Source organism: Calidris pugnax, unplaced genomic scaffold (genome assembly GCF_001431845.1).
Source record: "Calidris pugnax isolate Ruff unplaced genomic scaffold, ASM143184v1 scaffold303, whole genome shotgun sequence".
In the NCBI taxonomy this organism is placed as follows: Eukaryota; Metazoa; Chordata; class Aves; order Charadriiformes; family Scolopacidae; genus Calidris; species Calidris pugnax.
This window is the reverse complement of record NW_015091087.1, coordinates 451,610-472,051: the sequence shown is the minus strand read 5'-3', so window position 1 is coordinate 472,051 and position 20,442 is coordinate 451,610. Positions and strand designations below refer to the sequence as shown.

Genomic DNA, 20,442 nt, shown 5'->3' with positions numbered 1-20,442 from the left:
CCCCCCCCCCCCCCCCCCCCCCCCCAACTAGATCTCCTCTAGTGAGTTGCATTAATTAAACTAGTCAAAAAAACTAACTTTCACTTATTTAAGTGTTCCAGATAGGTTAGCTCTTCAGTCACGTTGTGACTGCAGGAAAATTAGGGTGAAAATGCACGTCCTGGGCTGAGGGAAAGAAACAGGCTGATCTTTTAGGCAGGAGATTGTAGGGAGATTAATTTGCATTTATCGCTAAATGAGAGCCTAAAGATGTAGCTTAATTTATTTATACCTATAGAAACAAATGAGCTGAAATTTGGCTAGCATTCTGCAGGTGTACAGTCCAATCATCTCCACGTTTCCAGTTTTGAGTCTTTACCTTGTGTCTTTATTAGTGTCTGAAAAAGCCCTAATCAGTGAGCTAATTTGATTTCCGTGACACAGTTGATGAAACACCCAGATGATCCCAAGTTTGGGCATATGAAAGACATCAGTGAGTGCAGAGAAATAATGTGTAGGATGCTGGGGAAATAATACACATTAGCAAATATAGCACTGGAAATTCAAACTGCTGGCTAATACATCTAGGGAAAAATAACTAAAATATATTTATTCCAGAGTACAAAAAAAAAAAAAAAAGCCTCACAGAGATTAATCAACAGCCGCTGTTTTCAACCCTTTATTTTCTACATCCCCCAAAGTTTTCCACTATGGCTTCAGCCTCCTGTAGACCAGTTGTCAGCAGGCATCAGTGCATTTGTTTTTCTTAGCAGCATGTCCCCTTGAAGCCACCCACTAACGTGGAGGTCCATAGCCCTCTGGCTGAAAACTATTGAGCACTCTGACAGCAGGGAAGGGATTTTTCTGAAGAACTGAAGCCACAAGTTTTCAGATTCTCCATATTCATACGTGGCTAGGTTTTGAAAAGACTTCTCCCACCTACACCAAACTAAGGAGCAGACGTGGTAGCACACTTGGTCAGCATCCAGCAGCAGCCTTAAGCCCTCAGCACACTGCTCCAGGCACAGGGTCACCTTTGAAAGGACCCTTAAAATCCAAAATCCCTCACTGCTAAGACTGCCAGGCTTTCTGTGTAACGTAGGATTATTATTTCCTGCATCATGGAGGCAAATCCCCATCACAGACCAAGTAGATAACAGTCCTCCTCTACAGAAGTCCGAAGGGACCATTCTTGATATATCATGTTAATTTCAGAGTACTTCAGTGCTTGAACGATATAGATCTAGTGGAGACAGTTTAAGAAAAGAACAACAGGAATGATTAAGGATTTAAAGCTGACTTGTGAGCTCAGATTGGATGGGTCTGATAGATGTGTACCTCAGCTGAAAGTGACAACTGAAGTAGAGCACAAAATAGCCGCCTACAAGTATCAGTGTGTTAAACACAAAGAAGGTGATGTATTTATTGCATTTAAAAAGCAATTCACTAAAAGCCGTGAAAAAGATTTTTTTTTTTTTTTCCTAAAAGAAGAAGTTAGATTAAATACTAAGCCAATCCTGCTGACCAGGAAGATTTTTACTGTGCTAAAAAGTGTACCAAGGGGCTAGAGGCATTTTAGAAATAGTACAAGATTAATCATTTTATGTAAGATGGAGTTACTTTCTAATGTAACTCTGTGATGAAAAAGATTAGGCAACCAGGTAAGATGCCCTCTGCCTTCTGTGCCCAGCCAATGACTTTCTTCGCTACAAGAAATCCCCTACAAGAGGGGATATTTTAAGGTGCTTTGAAAGGCTCCTCTGCAGGGTTTTCCACATCAGACACCCTCCCAGACATTGTCCTGTTGGAAAGGGGCCATGTTTGCTTCTCACTTGCAGAAAGTCCACTGCAAATTTGGCAGAAACTGGAGGGCCCAAAGGGAAATCACAGTAATTCACACGCAGCTCCCAGCTCCTGGCAGCGTGCCTCCATTGAAACCACGCTGCAAAGACCCCTCCTGCCAGACATAGCAGATCCCAGGAATCTGAAAAAGCAAGTCATAAGCTTAGATCTTTTAAATAGATTCAAACACAAGATGTATTTGGGTTTGAAAGCATCTAGGAAATGGCAAAGCTAGTCAAGGTCTTCCACACCAAGAACTGTTGTGGAAATGCCTGCGCATTCTCAGCTACATTTCCAAGTAATTTAATCTTCATCATTTTTCTCCTGTAATGACTGGATTGCAAAAACCAGTTAATGTTTATGGGTCTACATGTTTTTGTCTTCCCACCTGCTCCGGTAAAGTAACAAAACTGTTACTACCTGTAATTAATTCCAGAGGTTTCATTTATTATCTCTGATTAAATTAATGCCTGTGTAGCATTGAAGATATAAGAAGATACAATACACTATCAGGAGACAGTGCAATTAAGCTACAGGCAACACTGTAAAAACACATTAAAGGTCTTGACTCACAGTTTATGCAACAATATTTCACAGCTTTGTCCACGTCAACAACATTTTAATGTGCATTTTTATATTTCAACTGGCTGAACCCATTCAAGCACTAGATCTTTTGATGAACTATTTAGGACAGCAATGTCCAAAGCGTCTGTGCTGCTGATTCCACTTCTTGTTTTACTTCCAGCGTCGCTCCCTGACTTCCAGTTGCAAAACCCACTTCTGCAATTTAGAACTGCCAAACCTCTTCTGGGAACCACGCAGTTGCTCTGACACTGGAAAGGCTATCACATTTCAAGGTGTTTGACAAACATTTCCTAAGAAGGCAGCCCCTCTCAGGACATGCAATTAAAACAATACATACGTGTAGTTTAAGGCACTAATTCTCCAGCTTTTTTCTCTTGTCTCACTCAACCCCCAGTTCTCCAAAACACTGGAGGAAAAAAGCAGTCCCTTAGCCTTTATACTCACATACAGCAAATCCCTGCAGAGCCCTTGGATAATAGAGGGGAAACCCAGGCAAGGGCTTCGTGGCCACTGTTTCTGCCAAGGACAGCAGAGGAGTGTGACCATGACTTGCCCTGCCAGTCACTTGATACCCGCCACCAGTGCTTAAGACTGCTTCTACACTCTACCAGAGTTGAATCACATCCGCTTTTCTCTTCACTTTCTGCAGGTGCAGAAGACCTCTCCTCACCAGTGCTTCCAAAGTTCAGTGGTCATGACCCTGGGAAGCCAAGAAGAGGTTCTGTTGATGACTTCTGGTATGATGGAAAGAAGAAGGTACTTGCATATCACCATCCAGGATACCTTCCCTGTCCATCCTCCAGGGGCCTGAACCCTCATCTCAGAGGCATTTTCACTCTCCAAGACATAGCTGTAGGTAGATCCTACTCTCTTAGGTCATTTATATATTACCCATTTTGACAATGAAATAAGACACTAAAATTATTCTGGTACAACAGGAGAGGAATGCCCAGCCCTATATAAGAAACTGCATTCCAAGAATACCATTTATTTTTGGCATGGCATAGTTACTATACTGTAGTGGGAATGGCAGAGCTGGCCTCCTAAAACGCATTGGTGCTCTAGGGAGAATGAAGCAAGCAGACGGTGGTTTTCACACCTTTTGGAATGCAACGAATTAAACTTGGTGATACGAGATCTTGAACAACAGAGCAAATTAATTAGCGGTGGCAAGAACAAAGGTGGCAGAATCAGAAGTAAAAATGCAAAGGCTCCGTAACCTGTGACAAGGTGAAAAGCCCAGAGCAGAGAGGACAAAACTTCCTAAACGGAGGTTCCGACCTGCCAATTTTCTAATTGCAATGTTCAAATTGCAGTTTTCTGTAGAGCAGTGGTGTTTCAGCAGTGAAGGCAAACGACCTTGATAGGAAAAAGGTATTGCTCCACTAACTAACAGGCTGCCGAAAGCGTAGCTGCTGGCATTCAGTCGTGCTAGGCAGTCTCAAAGGAAGCCTGAAGCGGAGCGGCCAGTGTTAGCAGCAACTTCCTCCAGGGCTGTTTCCTGATCCAAAATCCCCATACTAATTCATCTTCCAAGATCAAAAAGTCTTCAGGAGTCCAGCAATGGTTAGGTGATTTGGGGAAAAAACAAAAGCCAAACCACCTCCAAAAGTGCACTGGTGTTTTTTATAGTGCCCCATCTTATTTCCGTGTGAAGACAAGCAGTGATATTTCTACCATAGCCATCTATTGCTGGATCTGATCATAACCCATCACACTTGGAGCCAGAGGTTCTTGTTGTTTTAAAGATTTCCTTTAGGTGCTTATCCTTGTTTTCCTTTAAACAACCATTTCCCGGGTTATCGTCTGTGTAGACAGTAAAACCTTTTTGAAATCTTGAAATAACCATGCCTTTTTCTCAGTCAGAGATGACCCAAGGCCCACAAGAGTGGGAAATTATATTTAGCCTCATCAAAGTCATCATGGTCTCCACCCTGCCTGTATGCAGCAGGGTCTGATGCTGTACTCCTGTTCCATGGGATTTCTCATAACCCCGCACACACAGCGACCCTACAACCAGCTTGAAGCTACATAAAACTCCCCTGCTTTCCGTTTTTGTGCATCCTATCTGCTTGTTTGGCAGCTGTGGAGGAGTCAGCATCTCCCATCATAGAGCTCAACGCCACGTTACCATCCGAGCAGCATCAGGGTGAGTGTGTGCCGGGGCTGCCGGGGCCTGGCACGGTGGTGTGGCAGGAGGCGTATAGGGAGGAACCACTGCTTCTGCTCACCTCCTGAGGATTTTGAACCACCCATGGATGCAGCTGCAGCTTCCAAGAATGGCAAAACTGTGTCACATCCCAAACCTGATTGCCACAGAAGTGTCAGCGCTTCGAGACAAGTTTTAAAATGTGTATGTGAGTGCCTTTGAAGTACCCTTTAAGATAATATTTTCTGGCAATTTTTTACTCATTTTAGTGCACTGAGGATCCCCAAAGGAGCATTTCTGTTGTGATTCTTGCATCTTCCCACTGATCTGCGGTGACACTCAAGGTTATGCTGAGACTGTACTCGGCACACCGCTGATATTGCTGGGTAGGAACCGTGCTGCACGTGCCCAGGACTGGGTTTGAACCTGCTCCCTGTGATCAGTACTGCCTTTCTGCTTCTACCTGACTGCTATATTCTGTGTGAAAGCTGTGTAATTCCCTCCTGTTTTGTCTGCTGGCTAATTTAAATGTGACGCCCACCATTTCAACGGAATTTGGAGGCTTTTTCACCGCCCATGTTTTTGCAGGTAGGCAAACAAGACGTTAGTCTTTTTAACAAACATGGCCATAGACAAAATTGAGAAGGCATCATTCTAAACAAAATAACTATAATTCTCTCTTCCGTTTTTTATGATACTGCTATAAATTTATTTTTTTTTCTTTTCTGGACTACCAATTCACATGGTTTCTAATGAAGTCCTGAGTTGTTTCTCCCTCACTACTGTGAAGCTGGTGACTATATACATGCCCATTTTTTCTATTCCTTTCAGGAATAAAATATTCATCACACACTTACAGAAATGCACCCAAACCATCTGCCTAGTCTTTACGGGAGACATAGAAAGATTTGAAAACATGCTCTGCTTGCCTTCCCATTTGCACAGATGAATGGGTTTACTTGGAAGTCTTTTCTTTCAATCTTTGTTTTACTTTGTCCTTTTTGTAAGTGTCTTAAGCCCGCAAAGTCTTTGTTTCCATTCTTGTCATGGTACAACAGTAACAAATTAAAACGTTTTTACATATCTATTTCTCTCATAAGCCAGTCTCTCCTTATATACTTTTGGAAAACCCAACAAGCCAACAGAACCCGAATTTTCAGAAGGTACTGCTTCTTTGGAGCGTGCAAGTTTCAACCTAGCTTCACAGAAGTAATCAGCATATAGTTGACAATGATGGAAACTGTGAAATAAATCCCTTTGGAGTCCTGGTGCTGAGTGTCAAGGAGAGCTCTTAAAAGTAGTTTCTGCTTTTGAAAACTTTGGACTTAAGCCAGAGCTTTCATCTCTTTATCTATGAAAATGGAATATGGCTTAAATACCTCTCCAACAGCTCATGAAGGTTCATTAATGTTTATAAAACGCTTGGAATTGAAAAGCACTGAGTATTACTGATTATTTATTAATTCCTGTTGTCTTGTACTTTCACATTCCTTTCACATGTCAAAGAAGATTTTGCAGGCAGCAGAACCAGCAAAACCTGTAAGAGTCTCCACTCTCCCATCTGCCTGCCCTCACTGCAACAGTCTCCCTGTACCCCTCTCCCTGGATCCCCACGTTGCCTTTACATCTTAATTCCCCCCTTCCCACAATGACTCATGTCTGCCCTTCTTACAGTGTGGTCCAGGACCCCCTCCCAAGGTCTCTGTGCTGAGACCAGCTGGTCAGACTTGAGAGACTGAAGGGCAAAAATGAGGGCGGACTCCACAGTAGAGCCCTTCTTCACCAATCTTCATGTTGATGGAGCTGGTAAAGGTCCATCTCTTCCAGGCTTCTGACCCTCTGTCTTCTTTAGTTGAAATCAGCCACAGGTTTAAGAGTTACTGGGAATGGGGAGATTGGTACGAGACTGTGTAAATACGGAGTTGATTCCTTACTTTGTTGATCAAGTAAAGTTTGAAACGCTCTGAATGTTCAGATCATAAATAAACTGTGCTGAGCAAACTTTTTTTTTTCCTGTTGAAACCATTTATCTAAGTACAGTATTGACATTTCTCTGCTGCTTTTTACAAGGTTGCCCTCACAGTGGTGGTTGTATGTGAGTTGAACCATTCGTGGTACAGATTAAGTCTTCTGAAGGACACAGTGCTTTGTCTCAGAAGTGCTTATGTTCTCCAGGAACAAGACTCAGGACCTTAACAAAAGAGTATTTTCAGAAGCATTTTCACACTATCAGCCTATCCTGCAGCAGCTCTCAGCCCAACTACCTCGTGCCAATGTGACATAAAGTTTACTCTGCCCCAGCAAGGCCTGTGGAAGCTGCAATAACTCCTTCTGGCCGGAGGAAGGATGTTGTAAACCAAGGAGCTTGCTGGGGCATGCCATCTTCTAAAGACAAAGAACATATCTGCAAAAATACAGGAACATGTACATCCGTACAGACGCTTTGTATACCTACACGGAGAATGCAGTGAGCTAACGAGGGAACTGAAATTAAGCTAGTAGCATGAGAGCTTTGTCCTTTTTTGGCTGAGGAGCAGCCCTAGGACTCGGGAGACCTGACTCTCAGTTCTGCCACACGTTCACAGCTCTGGCAAGGTAAACCTCTGCCCGCTCCCCGCTGCAGGCTTTAGCCTGGCTTACTTACGTGGGTGTGGATACACAGGCAAACCAAACATGCCTGAAAGCACACATTTGATTCATAGGTCTGTGTGCAAGTCCACGCGAGGAGTTTTGGGAGGGCAGCTAGGACTTCAAAGCGTTGCTGGTACGAACTACCTAAGGAACTGTTTCACTGCCCGCTGCAGAGAGACGTGTTTGTTGTCTTCAACTCCCGCTCACAGACGTTCCTAGTCCATTATTAAACTACCAAAAATGAAATACTTCTGATTCAGCGTTTTCTCCTTTGTGTCCTCTCCAGCTGCTGCCCAGGCATGGATCCTGCAGCAGTGAATGAGCTGTTCCTGTTTGGGACTGTGATGTTATTTCAGAAGGATGCACACAGAAGGCTCTGGCCATGAAGGGCATTTCAGCGGTGGTTATTTTTAACCCTTACTTGACGGTGATAGCTCCTGGCAAAGAAATGGTGCTGCTGACGTAGCAGAAGGGAGGCAGCTGTTGTTTGCCTCAGCCCTCGCCAGCTGAGGTCTCTGGTGCCACAGGGTTGTGAAATTGCATCAAGATCTAGAGTAGGGGTGATGAGCAGCAGCTATGGAGTTATTGCGTAGCGAAAGCCACCTTCACAGAGCCCTGTGGAGAGCTTACTGTGACCCACAGGTGCTAGAATAAACCAGGGAGAGGGGCCAGTGCACGAATGGGTCATTGCTAACAGGTGCTAGAATAAACCAGGGAGAGGGGCACGAATGGGTCATTGCTGCTAACGGGGGGATGGCTGTGCCAGGCTTAGGTAACCATCTTGGTGTTAATTAGAGAACTTCTGATGCTGTGATAGTAAGATGTTTGTGCTGTGGTTGCTGATGCCAAACCACAGGCTCCGGTGGCTAATACATGTGAAATAGTAGCTGGCTGAGGGAAGGTGCACTTCACTGACTGTCCTTGGTGTGATCTCTGCAAGAAATGCAGGAATGATTGGCAGTCAGGGACACAGATCTGCAGATGGTGGCTGATGACTGAGAAACATTTATGGACACAAGCACAGGATGCATAGGGCATGAAACAAGGTTCCCGAGGAAAGCTAGGGTTTCCCCTTCGGAGAAGGGACTCAGTTTATTGCCAGTAATATACTTACAAATAGAATGTTTTTGCCCGTTATTACATTATTTGACTCTTCTCACCATCTTCTGTCCTGGCATGTGAGGTTATCTGCTGAGGTCGGATCACCTGATGGGAAAAAGAAGGTTTAATTGTATATTAAACCCTTGCAGAACGGCTTCAGTTGCTGATGGAAAATGGCTGGCCCAGCCTTCCGACTTGTTTGGACAACAGCGTGCTCCGTGCCATTTGTGTTAATGCAGCACACTGTACCTTCACACCCTCTGTGAGGGTGTCAGTTAAGGACGCCAGTCTTCTGTGATAGGCAGGGACAGCAAGAGACATCAGGGATGCCACAAGGTCTCATTTCTCTGTACCACAAGTGGCACGCTTGTATGCTTGCCTGCATCACAGTCTGTGTTTGTGAGAGGAAGACTTTCATCCTGCAGGTGCTTCTTGACTCTTCTTCCTTTCCCATGTACTCCAAGGCCAACCGTGTTTTAAAAAAAATCAGATCTGTGTCCAAAAATCAGTAAGCACTTGCAGGAGAACAGAGAACCTTTGTTCCCTTCCTTGACAGACCCCTGCCTTGTCATCTTACCTAAGGAGAAAACTGTATTCCTTTTTGTTAGTGGGGAAGGGGAAAGGAGAATTTCCTTATTTACACTGTTCCTCACAACAAGGTCACTGATTTTTTGGTATCTCTTTTATCTCATCTCTACCCATTAGCCTGTTCTGAAGCCCCTTGCAAGACAGTAGTTTCCAGACACTCAGATACTTCAGATTTAAGCTTGAAGGAATTTGGGGAAGAAGTAGTTTGGGTGTAGTGAGGAAGGGTACGGCAACTGAAGAAAAGGCATGTCACCAACACTGGTTTAAATACATTTTTAGGGTACTGATTTGTTGGAAATCCCTAACAGAAGAAGCTGCTTCCTTGATTTGTGACAAGAGGCCTTATCTCTTTGCTAAAAAGTTGTTTTAACATTATCTGCTGACCAGCATATTGGTGAATAGGGAGGAAGTAAAGGAAGCTTAGTCTCTTAAGTGATCTTATCAATCTCTCCATTAAAAAAAAATCTCAAACATCACAGTAAGAATGTTAGGAAGGTACTAGCAGATGTCAGACTAGGTTGGAGAAGCTGTCTGAAAACCAAAAGTGCTCTTTTTTTTACCTGTGTGCCCTTCTCCCATAATGTGGCACTGTGCTACGTATCTCCAAGGTGCTCACACATTTCCATTGACACTCTGACTTAAAATACAGGTCACTGGGGACACTGCTGTGATCCAGAAATATAAGAGAATATATATTTCACAATGGAAATATGAACTTATGTTCACTAGGCTTATAATCTTATTATCTTCAGACTATTTCCCAGGCATCTGGACCATTTTCCAGACTTCACTGCAAGCACAGGTGGAGTAAATAAATAATCATGCTACATACTTCCTTCCAACACAGAAACACAGACATGCTGCTCAGGACCACAGCTTACAATGGAACAGGCAGGTGGTCAGGCAGCCAGGAGACAGGCTGGGCTTCTGCCTTGGTCTGAATATACTTGGTAAAAGCAGTTCAGTAGGTAAAAGTCTCCCAACAGTGACACTGGAAAAAATTAGAGACTGCTCACAACTTAACACGTGGGCAAATCTGCACTCTTCATTTGAGGCAGCACATGCACTTGCAATGGGGTTATCAACTAACTGGTTAGATGTGAACCTGTCCCTGTTTCTCCAGTGTATATTATTCTGCATGACAGGAATTACCTGGGAAACACTTGTCAGGCAGTGGCAAAGACAGCGATGACCACTTCTCTAGCACTGGCTTTGCATTTCTTTACCACTGTGTTCCTTGAGCCACCACAGAGAAGCTCCCCAGAACATGACCTTAACATTCAGTCCCTTTGGAATATAAAGAAAAACCCCCAAACGTGCTCCAACCTCTACCTCCCACATGTCCAACAACTCTGGCTCCTTCCCCTGTGCCACCTCTCTCTCCCCACCCCTGTAATACTGCCAAGTAACCAGGAGAGCCCCTCCAGAAGTACCTGGTTCTTCTTGTTCTTCCACCTTCAGGAGACCACACGCATCATGGCACTGTCACAGCCACGCACAAGTTGACCCCCAGCGCATCGCCGCCTACCTGCTGAGTTCAGCCAGCACTTACTTCTCCAGCGAGGGAACACATAAGCTCTCTCCTCTGGCCCAGCCACTGATTTTCAGAAAACTTAGGTGCATTTAACACTTTTGAAAGAATTTTGCCTCTCTGGCAGATCTGGCTGGAAAGATTAATGGTCAGAAGTTGATGGGGGGAAGGGAAGGGGGCTGATTTGATAGACAGACAAATAGACAATGTGATTGCATCATTCTCATTTCCTTAGGAAACTGGGCTAAAAATAAAAGGCTTTATTTGCCCCTGGGAATAAAGCAGAATGTCTCTCACATCTTTACAAAACATTTGTTTCTATGTGTACTTATAAATAGTCAGGATGGGAGAGGAAGTTTGCACTGAATTTTGAGCAGAGAATTAAAAGGAAGAGCAGGAGGTGCATGAATTTCAAAACCTGGGATCCTTTTAGACACGGGACAACACAGGAACGAATGGAGGGTCTTGCACACTGATGGCACGCTACCCCTGGGTACACACTGTTGGCCTGCAAACCAACTGCCTGTTGGGCAATTTGTCACACCACCACACAATGAGTGCACTTTTTCTGCACTGATGATGGATGACATGCTTTAGATGAAATCCTTTGTGTACTCTGAAGCCAGCAGACTCTCACAGGTATAAGCGAGCAACACGGAAATTACTATATTTGATCGGATTTATGGTCTAGAGATTCCTGTCTGACAGTGACCAAGAGTAGCTACATCAGGGGAAATACTCCCCCAAAAGGTCTCATCCATCACTGATGGATTGTGTAAGCTGGAGAAGCACTTACATGCCCTCTAAATGTCTCCTTTCCTGTATTAAATATGGATATTTTTGTTATCTTTGAAAATGTCATATGCTTCCTTACAACCTTGGCCTTGGCAATAGCCTGTGGCACTAAGTTCTTTTTATGCAAGCTATATATAAAATGCTTTTTGTTTACAAGATTTGAACCTGCTACCTTTCGGTTTCATTGAGCTGGCAGCATTGTAGACTTGGGCTTTTATAGTCATACTTAACAGACAGGGAACAAAGCAGTTCCACATCCTCTAGAAACTTCTGATGGTTGTGAGACATGAACGCCAACATAACATCCAAAAAAAAGAGAACGGATTGTACAGCAGTAGCCGAGGGGTACTTCCCTCAGAGTGGGTTGGCAGAACAGAAGCAGTTTTATTGCCCATCTGCTTTGCTTTTGCACTACCTTTTACATTTTGCTTCAATGGCCTATGCACAGAAGTCCCTTCTTCTTGAGACATGCCAGAATTTCCATTACAGGGATATTTTACAGTCCCAGCAAAAGCTGTACTGGGGACTGTCACTAGAGGCAGTCCTTGTCCTGAACAACTTAGGTTTAAAATATGAAAGACCAACAGAATCTGAGAAAAGGGGATGCAATAAACCGTTGGAAGATAAGAAAAGGAACATGTATCTTGCCTGCAGGTAGAACTGGGGCTCTGACCAGAACTTTGCCTCAACTTGGTTTCAGACTTGATCTCACTTCCCCAGGGGATTCAGCACAACTTTAGGGATGGGATTGATCTGCTCTAATATAGAGGTCAAAAATGAAACATCTGAGCTGATCATTTTACAATCCCTCACAGTCAGACAAGGGAATTAGGTACTTCCAGGAGATCATTCATGTGTCCTGTCTTAAATAAATAGTAACAGCCATTTCTTATATCTACAATCGTATGCATCAGAGACTGCTTCTCAGACTGGTTTAAAACCCATGCTCCACTCTCCTGCTTTCAGCAGAGTTACTCATTACTACCACCATCTATTCACGATAGGCTATTTTTCCCATTTCCAAAATTGTCAACCAATTGAAGATGGTCTTCTTGATCATCTCTGTCACCAGTTAGAAGTCAGTGTCCCTGATATGGGAAGAAATAGAGTTGTACTTACATTTTAATCACAAAACATGTGCCTATGCCTTTATTAGGTACCTCATTTGTTAAGTAGTTTTTAATTTCTTGGGTAGCCTTTAAGAACCACGTATCTTAATTTCAGCCTAACTTGCACACTGGGAACTACTACTCATTCAAAAAGCATCTTAGACTTCAAAATCACTTACACATTCTCAGAAAAACTCTCATGATCTTGAAAGCAAAGCACAAACTGGAAAAAATATGAACAAAATGATAATCAAAGCAGCTGATTATTTTTTTTAAGCTCAAAAGCAAAAACTCTGTCTAATTATACCCAACTGCAATAAAGCCTGAGTCATGACTTATCAGATGATCCTCTTGGTTGATGTGGTTACAAACCAACAGCTGCACATTGGGAAAGCAAGTAAAATGAAGACCTCACAACAGCATTAAGTCTTCCTTGTTTCCCTGGTCCTTTGCTTTTCTCTCTCTTTCTGTATGATGTTCAATCAACCCATAGGGCAGAAACTGTATTTCCTAATATCTTGGTAGTGTCGTGCACATTTATGTTGCCAGACAGATAATTGATGTGTAACGAATACGAGTGATGCTGTGAAAAGCCAGAAGGGTAGGCTTCATACTTGATGTAAACTTGACTCATACTCATTTGTTATAAACACTCCCTGAAAAAACACATCCTAGCACTGGAAAAAGGAAGTCTTTACTTGTAAGTCGAGGAAAATATACAGCTGCAGCCTGGTAATGCTGCTGTTGGTTTTATGTCCAAGCAGCCACGCACGCAGGTTAGTCGGAGCACTGTACGGCTTCTTCACATTTTGCTCATTGACTTCTCAGAAACCTCTCCCCAAAACAAAACTCCCCATAGGATGCAACTACTGAGTTTTTCGTCAAAAGGGAACTGCTACCTTATCTTAATTTGATGCGTGTCTGCTGATTTGATTTTTCTTGTTGTGTTCCTTGGTCCCCCCACTTCGTCTGAGTTCGGGTGTCCCGTATCTCAGCTGTCTCTGATCTAGAGGGCATCCTTGGGCTCCTTCTCTACGGAGAGAACACATTGCAGTCTCTCACAGCACTGACTGGATGTGGATCACTAATATCTTTATCGCAACCAGAGCAATTAAGCAAAGCTGGGTCTGGATACAGCAATTTTATAGTTTTTCTCTTTTATTTCCTTGTACCAAGGATTACGGCTTGCTTGTTTCAAGACACTGAAAACGATACACTTCTAGCTCGGCTGATTGCAGCAAACAGATTGCGGGCAAGGCAGGGAAATGTTCAGTAGATAGAGATTGTGGATTTATATTTTTTTTTTTAGTAGAGAGAGATTGTGTTGCATTTGCCTTGTCTTTGAATCACATTAAATATACACACTGTTAAAAGGCTATTGAAATGTTCAAATGTCAGTGTTTCAAATGAAAATCAATAGCATGCTATTAGACTCATTATACTGCTGTTATGCATCATTAAAATGTATTTAAAAGCTTTCAGCATAAAACAGGAGATGGGATGAATAACGAGACACTTTGAGGACGTGCCGCATACTTAGAAGGCAATGAAGAGGCAGAAGAGAAACTTTGTAGGCAGCTGGAAAGCAAAGAGCTCACTGGGTGTTCGAAACGTATGGGAACAGGAGAAAACGAATGACACAGAACTCAAAGGATACAAATCAGTGGAGCTGCACCACTGCTGGAGGAAAACAAAATCGTGCAATATTTTTAAAGATACTTTTATAAATGGATCTTTGCAGTCTGAGGTTCTCTCTTTGCCTGGTCTATATATATCACAATATGACAATGCTCAGTAATGCCCCTAAAAATACTACTGGCATTTTGCCGCCTTGCACAAAAGGACTGTATCAGGTCCTAAAAGCAGGTCCTGAATTAGCTTTTCCAAGCATCTTTCTAGTCAAATTTCTTGTGGAAAAGTGTCATGTCATCAGATACTACAACTTACTTCTTCCGTACCTGAAATGGATTTCTAATGAGAAACTTTTGGTTTAATATTTAAATACTTGTGCTTGTATGTTTATACATGAATAAGCAGATATATATACAATTATATACATATGAGAGAAAGAGCTTCCATACTAAATTTCTGAAATGTTCTTTCTAAAGGGAAAGAATGGGCAGAAGTGACTCTCTCAACAGCTGGGAGTTTAAATGGGCACCAAGGACAACAGATTTCCAGTCCCTACACACATGTATTTTTATGGTTTTATGCCCAATTGTCATTGAACATGTGATTCCCTTGTTCCCGGAGCAGGACTAGAAGACAGACCACCATCCTGCATCTCACCAAGCACACTCTCACCAAAACCATCAGACCCTGCTTTCACAGAATCATAGAATGGTTTGGGTTGGAAGGGACCTTAAAGATCATCAAGTTCCAACCCCCCTGCCATGGGCAGGGACACCTCCCACTAGAGCAGGTTGCCCAAAGCCCCATCCAACCTGGCCTTGAACACCTCCAGGGATGGGGCATCCACAGCTTCTCTGGGCAACCTGTTCCAGTGTCTCACCACCCTCACAGTAAAGGATTTATTTCAAATGTCTAATCTAAATCTACAGTCTTTCAGTTTAAAACCATTACCCCTCATCGTATCACTACACTCCTTGATAAAGAGTCCCTCCCCATCTCTCCTGTAGGCCTCCTTCAGGTATTGATAGGCTGTTATAAGGTCTCCCCGGAGCCTTCTCTTCTCCAGGCTTTTGCTCCCTTTATCTTGCACTGAATCTTTAATCCCTGTAAACAAAGCAAAGTAACTTCAGCCAGGGGAGATAAACACTCCTCTCTGCTCCTAATAGCCATGGCCTGGGCTGGAGTTTAAAACCCTATGGGCAGAGAAACAAAAAGAACCTGAATCTCCCCCTTCCTGGATAAGAGCTCTCTAATCAGCTCTGAATTATTGAATACCCTTCCAAAAGGTGGATTTCAAACTTGTAGCTTAAGCATAAAGTCCTTCCTCCTGCAATTTTATCTGCATAGGTAAAGATTCAACTGCAATTGATTTTGGATAAAGCATAAATCAAGTAATCGAGCCAAGGAACGGAAATAGTCCCATTTGAGTCAGATGTGCACTTGCACAGCTCAAATTATAAATGCTGAGTACTCAAATTAAAGTTCACAGTGAAGAGTTCCCCAGCAATGCATATACCAAATGTTTTCACCTAAAACAAATGCTCAGCTATTTTCGAATTACTGATGGGTTTAAAAAAAATTCCCTGTCTGATTAAACAGTAAGAAAGAAGACAAATGAAAATATCATTTTGCTTCAAATAATTTTTTTGGAAGAAAAATTGTTTCTGAGGTATCAGGGAAGGGTTTCCTAGTCAGAAGAAGGGTCTATGCAAAGGTATATATCCTAATAACTATACTGTATTTTGCTTTGACGTGCCAATATGACCCTGCTGGAGCATCACCATTGATTTTAATTTGGGCCAAAGCACCATCTCTTCTGGAAGCATCTAACACTCAAGAAACCAAGTGAGTGGACTAATTACTTTACACGTGTGAACACTCACCATTTGAACACTGGACTGGCTTAAAATGCAGAGCTATCACTAAAATGCGAAGACTTTTAGAAACAAAGGATTCAAAATTCTAAAAAGAAAGAAATGAACATATTTGTTGCTGAATTCTAAGCCACCCAGTGTTCAGCACTTATGAAGCCATTCATGCTATGATGTTTTTGGTGTTTCTGAAGTGCTCTTCAAGCTGTATCCAAGAATCCCTTGGCATCTTGAGGTCTGACTAACAAGTGAAGATGCTTTCTCATACAGTTACTCGGGGAGGCTTTTAGGCATTGTTAGCATGCCAATAACGTTGATTGCTCCAGGAATAACAAAATCTATTTCTGCATTGATAGTCCCAGCTTGTGTTTTGAATTGAAGAGATGAATTAGGAAAAAAAAAAAAAAAAAAGCAACATGCAATGGTCTCTAGAAATGTACACATGAAAAGATGTATACAAAACGCACCTACTGCTTCCTATTTCTGATATGTTGCTATCTAAAATACACTGTAGATGGGATGGGTAACTTAAATTGTTATGGAAAGGAATTTGTGTACAAGAGAGAAGTCTCATGTGAATAAACAGAACAATCTGGAAGTGCTTTAATTTCCCCTTTGACTTTACGGTGTGATTTAATTCCTTCCCACTCTGTCCTTCCCAGATGAAATGTGGGATAAAAGATATGCTGGAGGGAGTTGTTTCCTAAGTATTCTGCCTCTAGAAGAAACTCAAATACTTGCTGCAGAGCAAGTCAGTTTAATACATCTTTGCCACTTCTGCTTTCTCCTTCTTGTCTTTTTCTATTGCTACTTCATTAGTAGTGTTTTTTTTTCCTAGTGCCCACAATGCAGTTTGTGTTCCTTGGCTGTCATCTAAAATACAACAGCAAACCATAATATAATCAATTTTAATAAGGAAAGAAGGAAAAACAACTTCTACAGTTAAATTACACAGCCTTTCCCTTAGCTCAGGAAATCAAATCAAGTCAAACTGAATGCGCTGCTTTGGTTGTGGATCTAATTTTCCAGTAACAGTGACAATTTATCAAAGGCTGGTGTTCATTTAAATACTAAAAGAATTGCATACTAACAGTCAAATAATTTGTTTGTTTGTATTTGAAAAGGGTTACCTGCCAAGCTAGATTGTCTGTGTCAGTTTTAGTTTGGAATCTGCGCATTTATGAGGACAGAGCCAGACAAGAAGACCGAGTGTCAGTAATTTAAATGCAGCCCAAATCCCTTTATCCTTCTTTAGGAACTAGCATGATTTATACTGAGGCTCTTACTCAAACCCAAACATAAAGAATGATGGGTATATTTTATGCTTTTATTGACCATTTAATAGCTATTCTATAAGTCGTCCAGAAGAAATGGAATATGCTCAGCCTGCTCCCAGAGGAGCTGTTCTGCAAAGGCAGAAAACAGAACCCTTCCCTTTACACCGCGAGACTCCGCTGCCGTGATGTATATCTCCTGTGGAATCCAACCCCGCCAGACCCACACTGGAGCAGCTGGGCCCCCAACCTTCCGCCTCGAGTGTAATGGGACCTATTTCAGAAATCAAATCTGGCTGAGAACTCCTCTCTTTGAGTCTGTGCTGGTATAACATACTCTTGCCTCTTCATTACACAAGTTTTGAGCCTAAGAATACCCAACACACATGTCCACAAAATATAGCTCTCTGTGCAGTTACAGAAACCTTCTCTTGCAGCACATTTACTACACCTCCTGCCCTAAGAGTATTTTATCCCCATCTTTGTCTTAGATTAAGATCTTTGCTACCCTGATATGGCACTCTGTTTTAAAATCATTGTGACTTCAAAATTCCCTTTGTCAACTGATGTTTGTGCCCACCCTACTTCCTCTATAGTATTCCGTCTTCTAAACTGTTACCTTTCCTGCTCTGACCAGAAACCTTTTAGCTTGGATAGAATAATTTCAAGTGGCTGCATTAGCCATGTATGAGTCACACGATTTTTTTGCTATATCTCAGTCATTTGAGAAACTTTGGATTACTCTGAAGTCCATTTCTGCAATTCTAAATCCATTGTTCCAGTATGTACATTATCCAAGAGTGGCTTACATTTCTGAAATTTATAGGAAAAGAAAAGATAGCGTTCTCTTTTTAAACGTTTCCTTTTTTTTTGTTTTGCAACAAATGCTTTGCTCTGGTATCTTCAGCAGAGTTTATTACCAGGAGCAGGCTGTACAAAAAAGACCAGCTGGAGAGAAGCACCCTAAGTCTATCTGGCTGTGGATTAGCATCCAGCAAACTGTCCCTCAATTCAAGGCACAATTTTAGGCATGATGATGGCTATTTGAGCAACCTGGTCTAGTGGGAGGTGTCCCTGCCCATGGCAGGGGGGTTGGAACTAGATGATCTTTAAGGTCCCTTCCAACCCAAACCATTCTATGATTCTATGATTCTATGATCATTTCTAACCATAAACGTAATCCCTAAAGTGAATAAATACAACTTTTGCCATCACAACAGAAGCTGAAAATCTGCTGGTGAGTCTGAGGTCAACAGATAAGCACAATGTACAAAAGCATTGAGGGAAAGAGGCTATAGGAAAGAAGCAAAATGAATTCTTTGCATCTCTGCATGGGATCTTGGATACATTCCCAGACAAGAACCTTTACTAATGGGATACAAGTCAAGCGAACTGTCTCACAGTGAGGTGTTAGTAAGAGATGTGAAATGAAATGCATAAAGTGAGTCACTACCACCAGCAGGATCAGACGGGCTTCACCCAAGAGGTTTGTATCAGCTGAAGGATGAAGATGCTAAACGATGAACTGCAATGTGCAACCTGCTCATCAAAATGGTCTCAATATCAAAGAAATAAGGTGGAAAGTCCAACACCAATCTTTAAAAAGGCGTGGAGATAATCCAACAAACTATAAACCAGCAAGTCCAACTTCTGTACTACGCAAATTGCATGAAACTACAACAATGAGAGAACTTGAGTGCACAAAGGCGAGATTGAGGAGTAAACCCCCTGTGTGTGCATAAAGGGAGGGATGATGCACCCTTTCTGGATACTTGCTGAGGTTCCTGGTGAGACAAAATCGTTCAGAACTGTAAAAACAATAACCGGCAGGAAGGAGCTGCAAGAGATTTTCATAATATTGCGTGATGGAATTTAAATGGCAGTGATATTTGATAAATGCAAAGTCAAATACTGCAATGAGGGTGGGATGGAAATTGAAGAAATCCTTCCCTTTTGTAGTGGTGGATGCTACCTATCTATTCCTGCTGAGAAAGTCTTTGCAGACAGTTCTTTTATAGTGTCATGTTCATGACTCTAAAGAGCAAACATGAAAAAGGAAAAGAGAAATAAATATGACTCATTCTAAAAAGGTGGATGAATCTCTGGGACACTCAGCTTGAATGCTGGATGCAAGTTTGGTGCCCCCTTCCCAAAAAGGATATGGCAGAAGTAGAAAAGGCAAGAGAGGGGTAAAAAAGACGACAGAATGAGGATGCCACAAAAGGGGACATGACCTTAGAGAGGAACAACCGAGGTAAGACCTGATAAGAGATTCACAGAATGATGAGCAATGAACAGAGTGGAGAAGGAAGTACTGGTTTGCACAGCACAGCACTTAAAACTGCAGAACCCGTTGCCACAGAGTTTTATGCATGCCAAAACCAGAAACGGGTTCACAGAGCACTTAAGAGGAGCTCAAGGAAGAAAATTTCCTTGGCGCTGGGAATCACAGCGATGAGCGTTCAACCTTCGACTCAGGAAGGACCTAAGCAGCAGGCTGCCAGAACCCAAGCCTGTGCAGGTGAAAGCATCTCTCTGGGCTTTCCCCCTTCTCGGCCACCAGGGCACGTTGCTGGCTCACGGTCAGTTTGCTGTCCGTCCCCCAGGCCTCTCTCTGCCCAGCTGCTCCCCAGCAGGTACCAGTGCAGGGGGTCGTTCCTCCCTACGTGCAGGGGCACCTCCCTACGTGAGGCCTCACCTTGAGTACTGTGTCCAGTTTTGGGCCCCCTACCACAAAAAAGACATTGAGGTGCTGGAGCGGGTCCAGAGAAGGGCAAGAAAGCTGGTGAGGGGTCTGGAGCACAAGTCTTATGAGGAGAGGCTGAGGGAGCTGGGGTTGTTCAGCCTGGAGAAGAGGAGGCTGAGGGGAGACCTTATTGCTCTCTACAACTACCTGAAAGGAGGGTGTAGAGAGGTGGGGGTCGGTCTCTTCTCTCAAGTCACAGGCGACAGGACGAGAGGAAATGGCCTCAAGTTACGCCAGGGGAGGTTCAGGCTGGATATTAGGAAAAATTTTTTCACGGAAAGGGTTATCAGCCATTGGAATGGGCTGCCCAGGGAGGTGGTTGAGGCACCATCCCTGGAGGTGTTCAAAAGACAGGTTGATGTAGTGCTGGGAGGTATGGTTTAGTGATGGTGATCCTTGTTTGTTGTGCGGGTGTCTATTTTTGTCAAAGTTAGGTTGACGGTTGGACGAGATGATCTTTAAGGTCCCTTCCAACCTAGAAGATTCTGTGACTCTGTGACCCTACGCTCGCCCTTGTTAAACCACCGGAGGCTCCTCTCAGCCCAACCCTCTCCTCAGACGCGTTCTGTTGTTCACGGAGGCGGCGGCGAGGCGTCCCCCGGCCAGAAG

At 43.0% G+C, this 20,442-nt stretch overlaps 1 protein-coding gene across 1 annotated transcript in view; it reads left to right on the top strand.

Moving 5' to 3' along the window:
* CNOT11 (CCR4-NOT transcription complex subunit 11) overlaps positions 1 to 20,442 on the top strand; it is a 39,516-nt gene that overhangs the window by 3,646 nt on the left and 15,428 nt on the right. Inside the window, exons 2-3 of the mRNA XM_014957740.1 lie at positions 3,056 to 3,143; positions 4,490 to 4,555. Coding sequence (XP_014813226.1) covers positions 3,056 to 3,143; positions 4,490 to 4,555 — 154 coding nt within the window. The remainder of the gene's footprint in view (positions 1 to 3,055; positions 3,144 to 4,489; positions 4,556 to 20,442) is intronic.